This window comes from Haliotis cracherodii, unplaced genomic scaffold, assembly GCF_022045235.1.
Source record: "Haliotis cracherodii isolate W230 unplaced genomic scaffold, xgHalCrac1.p SCAF_11, whole genome shotgun sequence".
Classification (NCBI taxonomy): domain Eukaryota; kingdom Metazoa; phylum Mollusca; class Gastropoda; order Lepetellida; family Haliotidae; genus Haliotis; species Haliotis cracherodii.
Window position 1 is genome coordinate 5,768,106 of NW_027266266.1, and position 9,275 is coordinate 5,777,380.

Consider the following 9,275-nt stretch of genomic DNA (forward strand, 5'->3'; position numbering starts at 1 on the left):
TAATTACACGATTTTTATGACTTTGGGATAAGTTGTAAGGGAAGTAGTATAATAACAAACAACATGGCAGCGCCCATGCGAAATTTGTAAATTCGTCTGCTTTCCTCGAACCTGATAGTACAACTAAGACAATGAGGCTCTTGCTAAAATATTCATCACTTCTGCTTTCTGCGGCACGAAAAGCACCATGTCAAGCTACTGTGTAAGCCTGGCGTATAGATTAACAATGGTAGCAGCTAGTCTCAGTGAAGCTGATTTAATAATCTCACACCGGTTGTCCATCGCTGGCTTCAGCTGTTTATTTACGCGTTTAATTAGTTTAAACGCTCACCAGTTTTAAGCAATAGCGCAGTTTACCGGCCATAGCCGACTGTCGTCTCACCAACGGACTAATCTTCACTGATTTTCTATTCTCAGCCCATGTGCATTAAATTTCGTGGCCCTTGCAAATTTTGTTTGGTCAGTGGTCAGTTAGTTTTAAACCGAATAATTATAGACAAATGTCACAACAATGAACTCATTTAAACATGACAATGGCAGAATCAATATATTTTTGTCAGCATGACATCAAGGTGATATTCAATGCATATGACCAATAGTCAGTTAATTGCATACACAGCAGGATAGCGCTCAGTCAGTCAATAAATTGTATTGTTATAGATGATTGATTTTATTCAATAGTTACAGATAGTAGATTCTGGTTGTAAGATTCGGACAAGTTGCTTCTTATATATAATAAAACATTAACCTTACCTAAATCAATATTATTTTAAGATATTTGATAATCCCTGGTGCAATAAACAAATTACAAGGAAACTTTTTTACCCAAGGTAATTTTGCTTCAGATGTGTCAAATTTCAAAGAAGCTATACAAAGATCTACACCAGAACAGGCGATAAAGGTATGACATTTTTTATTGTGTTGAATTAAGATTTGTGAATAGCTTAAAGGATTCCATTTTTTAAAACTTGTGAGTAATGTGAGAATTAACTACAGAAAACTCCAAGAAGTTCAGGCATTGTTTTTTCTTATTTCTTGTGTTATTTCAACATACAGGAACCTCTGCCACATTTACTGGTGAGCGACGCCCGAAGGATGATGACATATTCATTGCTCTGGGAACCACAGATGAACTGTCTTCATCCATAGGGTAAGTCATGCTCAACTAGTGGTAAGACATGCTCAACTAGTGGTAAGACATGTTCGACTAGTGGTAAGACATGTTTGACTAGTGGTAAGACATGTTCAACTATCGGTAAGACATGTTCAACTAGTGGTAAGACATGTTCAACTAGTGGTAAGACATGTTCAACTGGTGGTAAGACATGTTCAACTGGTGGTAAGACATGTTCAACTAGTGGCAAGACATGTTCAACTAGAGGTAAGACATGTTCAACTAGAGGTAAGACATGTTCAACTAGTGGTAAGACATGTTCAACTAGTGGTAAGACATGTTCAAGTAGTGGTAAGACATGTTCAAGTAGTGGTAAGACATAGTGGTAAGACATGTTCAACTAGTGGTAAGACATGTTCAACTGGTGGTAAGTCATGTTCAACTGGTGGTAAGACATGTTCAACTAGTGGTAAGACATGTTCAACTAGTAGTAAGACACGTTCAACTAGAGGTAAGACATGTTCAACTAGTGGTAAGACATGTTCGACTAGTGGTAAGACATGTTCAACTAGTGGTAAGACATGTTCAACTAGTTGTAAGACATGTTCAACTAGTGGCAAGACATGTTCAACTAGTAGTAAGACATGTTCAACTGGTGGTAAGACATGTTCAACTAGTGGTAAGACATGTTCAACTAGTGGTAAGACATGTTCAACTGGTGGTAAGATATGTTCAACTAGTGGCAAGACATGTTCAACTAGTGGTAAGACATGTTCAACTAGTGGTAAGACATGTTCAACTAGTGGTAAGTCATGTTCAACTAGTGGTAAGTCATGTTCAACTAGTGGTAAGACATGTTCAACTAGTGGTAAGACATGTTCAACTAGTGGTAAGTCATGTTCAACTAGTGGCAAGACATGTTCAACTAGTGGTAAGACATGTTCAACTAGTGGTAAGTCATGTTCAACTAGTGGTAAGACATGTTCAACTAGTGGTAAGACATGTTCAACTAGTGGTAAGACATGTTCAACTAGTTGTAAGACATGTTCAACTAGAGGTAAGACATGTTCAACTAGTGGTAAGACATGTTTCAGTAGTGGTAAGACATGTTTCAGTAGTGGTAAGACATGTTCAACTAGAGGTAAGACATGTTCAACTAGAGGTAAGACATGTTCAACTAGTGGTAAGACATGTTCCAGTAGTGGTAAGACATGTTCCAGTAGTTGTAAGACATGTTCAAGTAGAGGTAAGACATGTTCAACTAGTGGTAAGACATGTTCAACTAGTGGCAAGACATGTTCAACTAGTGGTAAGACATGTTCAACTAGTGGTAAGTCATGTTCAACTAGTGGTAAGACATGTTCAACTAGTGGTAAGACATGTTCAACTAGTGGTAAGACATGTTCAACTAGTTGTAAGACATGTTCAACTAGAGGTAAGACATGTTCAACTAGTGGTAAGACATGTTTCAGTAGTGGTAAGACATGTTTCAGTAGTGGTAAGACATGTTCAACTAGAGGTAAGACATGTTCAACTAGAGGTAAGACATGTTCAACTAGTGGTAAGACATGTTCCAGTAGTGGTAAGACATGTTCCAGTAGTTGTAAGACATGTTCAAGTAGAGGTAAGACATGTTCAACTAGTGGTAAGACATGTTCAGCCACAGGGAAAGTCATGTTCAATGTTAGGAAAGTCACGTTCCCCCATCACAACCACAAACCAAGCATTACACTCCTTCTCGTTTCACAGGCTGACAAACAACCAGGTACTGTACCTCATGTAAAAGAACTATCATTGATGAAAGCACAACCTCGACAATGACGATATTAGTGAACCATGTTACTAGACTAGGCTGAGTTTTGGAGATGAAGTTCATATTCTGAAGTTCTTCCTTGTTTTGAACAAAAACTCAAAGTACAGCTAGCGTTTGTCCTTGGATTGCGACAGCTGCTGAAATGTTTGAAGTGGTTCACCGATGTATTTATTAACTGCTGCTACGATAATGTGTTGCAAGGATTGTGACAGCTGCTGAAATGTTTGAAGTGGTTCACCGATGTATTTATTAACTGCTGCTACGATAATGTGTTGCAAGGATTGTGACAGCTGCTGAAATGTTTGAAGTGGTTCACAATATTAACCGCTGCTACAATAATGTGTTGCAAGGATTGCGACAGCTGCTAAATTTTGGAAGTGGTTCACTGTATTAACCGCTGCTACGATAATGTGTTGCAGATTGGCAAGTGAATACTGTGAAGACGCAGGGCACAGTGTCATCGATAAGCTACAGGAAGTGAGTTTTTGTTAAGATAGTCAAATGGAGGGAAAAGCAACTTCTCAGAGGTCGGTAACTGACCTAAGTTGACAGCAAATGACGGTAGGCATTCCCAACAGAATTTCTAAATCTTGAAATGAAAAACAAAGGTTATTATGATAATAACTCCTGTTTTAGTTTTGCAAATTTGTCTTTTACTGATGACAGGGGCTGTGGGGTAGCCTAGTGGTGAAGCAGTCGGTTCATCACACCTTAGGCCTGGGTTTGATTCCCCATATGGGTACAATGCATGAAGCCCAATTGAGAGTACCCTGCCATGGCATTTCTGGAATATTGTTAAAAGCACTGTAAAACATATTCACTTACTGTAATGACAGAACCAAAAAGAGACACATATCTTTTATACTAATATTTACATTATGGATTTGATTGGAATTTCTAAAATACTATAAAATGTAAGAAAATAGCGAGAAAATAATGTTTGTGTGAATTGTGTCCCAATTTTCTTGCTACAGGCTCTAACTTGAAAATCTAACTGGTTGTCCTATTGCTGGCTTACAGCCTCTTCACTGTTTACCCTGACAGATCCAGTGTATGCTGCAAGATGTGGGATCCTGCATTGCTACACCGAGGGGGTCCGCCAGGGCAGCGCATACAAGTAGGTACAAGGTGCCGGGCAGCTGACAGACAGACAGACAGACACACAGACATAGACACACACACACACAGAGACAGACAGACAGACAGACAGACAGACACACACACACACACACACACAGATACAAAATGCAGGACACACACACTCACACACACGTGCAGACACACAGACACACATGCAGGCATGCAGACACACACAGACACACATACACAGACACAGGTACAAAATGCAGGGCAGCACACACATAAATGCAGACACACACACACATGCACACACACACATGCACACACACACACGCAAACACGCACACACGCACACACACACACAATACGGAAAGGGAAGGATTGCATTTACTATCTGGTGAAAACAAAATAATTTTCTGCAGATAATCTTTGCAACTTTGTTGGGGTGGGGGATATTGAAATTGGTTCCGTGTGTGCTTGTGTCCCGAAATAGGAACTTTAGATAGTTTTATTTTTTAAGTTTCCATGGCAACAAGTTGGACTTAGGTTCTATAAGGGTGGTGTTCGTTTCCGGAGCGTAACTAAAAAAACTGTACATACTTTCTTACAAAACCTTGCATGTCTACCAGGCACATACTGAACTGGTGCCTTTTGATATTTTGCACTTTAAAAATTTTTATTTTAGAATTTCCATTGCAGCTATTTTGACATGGGCTAAGAGAAATGTTGGGTCAGTTGCCTGGTTTTGGACAATAACGTGTTAAAATGGGCGGGGGATATAGATGACTTCGTCGACTACACACTTGTTCTATTTAAACTTTGCCAGGTGTTGTTCAGGCTTGATACTCCTAGCTTCCTTCCATGTTTGTGTTCCCACTATGTCCACAGAGAGGACCGAGTTCAGCAAGCAGTACGTTCAGCAGGTGGAGGCCTGGATTGATGCCCTGTCAGCAGAGTTACCTCCCCTTGAAAACTTCATCTTGCCTGTATGTAATTCTATTTGAGTGTTGTAACTTGCTGATCATGCAGATATTGTTATGACATTAATCACAAGTATCACCAAGTCATCTGCTTGATCTAATCATAAGAACTGCTGATATTAACATTATTGATAGAGAGTATGTTTTGGTATAAAATGTAAAAATGAGGTGATGGTGATTGGCTCAGTTTGAGTTGTAGGTGCCCCAGGCCAGGTGTACAGGATTGCCTGAATAGACTTGTATATGAATCAGCGTTAGAAATTGGCACTGGTCCTGTAGTCCTTACCAAACTGCCCAATAGTAAAGGTATCCTAAGGACTAGTAGAAATTGGCCCATTTTAAGGGTTTTGCTATATGTTATCATTATAAGGACTAGTGGACAAAAACTGTTAGTTTCTAACCCTGTGAATGATCAGCTCATTAAATGCCCAACACCCTGCTACTGACACATGTGACAAAGCTATATAACGATTTAACATGTTTATAGGCCTGAATGAGATGTGTGTTGTTCCCTCATGTGGACAGTCAGTGTTGTAGACATCAAGTGCCGACAGTCAGTGTTGTTGACATCAAGTGCCGACAGTCAGTGGGGACGTAATAAGAAAGCGAAGTCTTATCAAGCATAATTATCTCATCAGAGCTCCAGATAACTTTTTGAGCAATTGAGTTTTTACTCTATATAGGGTTTCTATTAAATTGGGTTATTACTTTTTTCGTTGGGTAACCAATATTTTTTCACTCATCTATTCATCACTCTATTGGGTATTTCCCAAAATTAGTGAACATTTTAAGATTATAAAAAAAATGAAATAATGTTTTAGATGTATATAACTGTTCTAAACATATAGGCATGACTCGGAAAATAAATTAGCTAGTAATTGTGTTTCGGAAATACTTTGTATGCATGCTGAAAAGCTTCATTAGGTATTTACGTGAGCTGTTTTTATACATTTGAGTTTTTCATTTAATGCATGCATTTCTGTACGCAAGTTAACTGAAAGTAATTGGGTTTTGAATGTTTTTTGGGGTATTTTACGCTAAAACGCTGCTTACCTGTAGCTCTGTCTCCAGCTGTCCAACTTGTATGGGCTTTTACAAGATGTGGACTGGCCACACAGATTCCTAGAGTTAATAGGTAAATAGTAATGTTATTCCATGATAGAGGTATTGTATTTTATTCTGTACAGAGATAATGTTCTAGATGACTGCCTATCAGAAGCATCCAAGTGTATTGTTTCACAATGATTTCAGTCGGGAGGGAAGACATCCGCCTCACTGCATGTTGCACGCGCCATCTGCCGGAGAGCTGAACGAAGGTAAGTAGCTAGCCAACCAATCCCCACTCACAGAGCTGTCACGACAAGCATGAGGCACTGACCCCTAGTGTGACCAGTTTCCACATCTGTGTTAGACGAGGTGGTCAGTCCCTCATGCTTGTCATAAGAGGTGAGTGTGTGAGTTCGGTTTAACGCCGCTTTTAACATTATTCCAGTCATATCGCAGCATGTCAGCTTAATGTGGGAGGAAAGCCCGAAGTGCTGCAGGTTTCAGACGTTTACCACTTCGGTGAAACCCACGAGCACGGGTATGGTGCTGACAAAAAAAAGAAACATAACTGGGGCGAACCGAGATTCGAACCCACAATCATATGTTTCTGGCCCAAGGGACGCAACTCTGCACAGCAAATCGCGGCGCCTTAGACGACTGGGCCACCCTAGCCCCTCATAAGAGGTGAAGTGAATTGAGCTGTCATGACAAGCATGAGGCACTGACCCCTAGTGTGACCAGTCTCCACATCTGTGTTAGACGAGGTGCTCGGTACCTCATGTTTGTCATAAGAGGTGAAGTGAATTGAGCTGTCATGACAAGCATGCGGCACTGACCCCTAGTGTGACCAGTCTCCACATCTGTGTTAGACGAGGTGCTCGGTACCTCATGCTTGTCATAAGAGGTGAAGTGAAATGGGGTTTATTTCATTTATATAGTGATGTGCATGCACATTGAGTGTGGGGTTGCTTGTACTTGTACAAGCTTATGTTGGTTTTATAATGCTAGCCCTCTGCGATACCATGCTGCAGGTTACCACTCGGGAGGAGTTCACCTAAATGCCGAGTGCCAGGCAGGGTAACAACAAGTTCCATCTTTTAACGTCTTCTGGTATGATGCAGCCAGGGATCAATTCACCGACCTTCCACTCTGTTTGACCAGGGTTCTGAGTCTTGTGATAACAAAATAACACGAGAAAGGATTGTCAATGACTGCCAAATTAATCTATATACGTTGCCATGGTTATTCAGGTTCCCAAGAAGGACCAAATGAAATGGCATTATATATATGCTTTGTACTGTGACTTGTGACACGGAATATTTGAAAGTGTGTCATCACATACTGAAGGTATTGATTGTAGCTCACATCATCAAACACAAGTTTGTTTGGTCAGTGTTTGATTAATTGAAGGCTTCGAATACATGTCTGTAATATTGCTGACCATGACAAGAAGACTTGCTAACTCTCTTCCTATAAAAGTCCAGTTTCCACCCATGCCGAACTGGGCTGGAATTCCTGGGCTCGATTGTAGCGCCACCGGTGGCTATTACGCATTATATTCCTTCTATGCCTCTCCTAAGGATCAATCAGATTCCCCCTCTCGTACTACTTGCATTTTCTTCAAACGAAATGGCGGCGCCCAGTCAAGACGATCTTATCACTAATCAAGATCTATATTGCGATAAAACAAGTTTTACATCGCGAAGTGCATCAAATCATGTGAGCACCTTGATCAAAAACATGAAAAGATTCTGAAAATATCTGTTGACAAGTTGGCAGTGCACATGCTTTGCAAATCCTGAAATTGACCAAAATCTGCATGACAATTTACGAACCGGATTTCGATTTCGTTGCATGATTTTGATTGGACTATGCATAGACTCATTAGTCCAGCCAAAATGTAACTCCATAATATCAGCCTAGTTCGGTTAGGGTGGAAACTGGACTTTAATAGTCAGTTAACTCTCTTACCTTGGGAAGATGTATTCACAAGGGCGACAGCAGGCCCTACTTCATGGTCTGAGTGTCTGTTTCAGTGTGACCCCTATGGTGAGAGATGGGGAAATTGAAGAAGAAGCTCTGAAGTTCCTGAACAGGTTTGTCCAATATTATGTCAGATCTGAAAAGTGTTACTTTGTGAAGTAAACATGAAACATCATTGATAATACATACTAATAAGGAAGGACTGAATGATAATGTTTCCTGTAATAACACAATTAATCTCTCATCAAGTGTCATGTTTCATGTTTTACGGGCAATAAAAACAGTCTAATTTGCTGTCATATTTTCCCTTGAATGTGTGGATGAGGCATTTTTATTTCCATATTTTTTTATTTTATTTTTTTATACTCAACCAAGTGTGTCTCTTTGTCTTTTTGTCTTTTTGACTGAGTTTTAACTGAGGTTGTTGGTGCATAAGTTGTTAGTTTTATTTTAAATTCCATTATACGTGTTATAGGGGACTTTCTCAATGTCGTGCTAGAAGCCCCTTGAAGATCCAGGTGAGAATAGGTCTTCAGCAACCCATGCTTGTCGTAAAGGCGACTAACAGGATCAGGTGGTAGGGCTCGATGACTTGGTTAAAGCATGTCATCGTATCCCAAATCTGTAGATAGGTGCTCATGGTGACAATCACTGGATTGTCTGGTCCAGACTTGATTATTTACAGACCACCGTCATATAGCTGGAATATTGCTGTATGTGGCAATCAAAAACAAACAATCAATCTTGCAAGAATTGTTGGCTCAGAATGGTTCTTTGAGCTCTGGCATTTTATTTTAGGAAGTTATAGGATTGAGAAACTGTTCAAGTAGGACAGAAAATATGATATTTAACGTTTGGCTTTTGCTATGTGACCAGACTGAGTGACTTCCTGTTCACTGCGGCACGCTACACTTGCATGAAGGAAGGGAGGATGGAGAAGATCTACAGGAGACCGGACGTCAGCAGGAAGGAGGACGACCCTTGATGGAGTCAAGATGAGAAAATCAACAGGAAGGAGCATGACCCTTGATGGGGATAGGTCATGAGTAGGCCAAGGTCACTGTGACCTCTCAACAGATGGGTATAGGTCGCTGTGACCTCACTCAACCAGTGTGTGTGCTATAACAAACTTCTTGAAGGAGAAGGGATGCATTGGAATAAATTTACTATAGTGGGGTCAAGGCCTTTAGTGATTGGTGTACCGTACCATCTCCAGTTATGTCTTCAGAATTTGAGCAGCAAGTGGTGTGTGTAGTAA

General features: G+C 40.3%; 1 protein-coding gene across 1 annotated transcript; it reads left to right on the plus strand.

The window, feature by feature from the left end:
- The first annotated feature begins 70 nt into the window (after positions 1–70).
- LOC139455294 (corrinoid adenosyltransferase MMAB-like) lies at positions 71–9,029 on the plus strand. Its single transcript, XM_071236846.1, has 9 exons — positions 71–202; positions 846–901; positions 1,057–1,150; positions 3,347–3,404; positions 3,972–4,044; positions 4,896–4,993; positions 6,239–6,303; positions 8,071–8,130; positions 8,894–9,029. The coding sequence occupies exons 1-9, from the start codon at positions 132–134 to the stop codon at positions 9,000–9,002; spliced, it is 684 nt and encodes a 227-aa protein (XP_071092947.1). The 5' UTR covers positions 71–131; the 3' UTR covers positions 9,003–9,029.
- The last annotated feature ends 246 nt before the right edge of the window (positions 9,030–9,275 follow it).

Bases quoted from the DNA above. Each gene is read 5' to 3' on its own strand.
- LOC139455294 (XM_071236846.1), top strand. From the start codon at position 132: ATGAGGCTCTTGCTAAAATATTCATCACTTCTGCTTTCTGCGGCACGA. The intron at 203-845 runs GTAAGCCTGGCG...ATTTTGCTTCAG, and splicing joins GCACCATGTCAAGCTACTGT to ATGTGTCAAATTTCAAAGAA. The intron at 8,131-8,893 runs GTTTGTCCAATA...CTATGTGACCAG, and splicing joins GCTCTGAAGTTCCTGAACAG to ACTGAGTGACTTCCTGTTCA.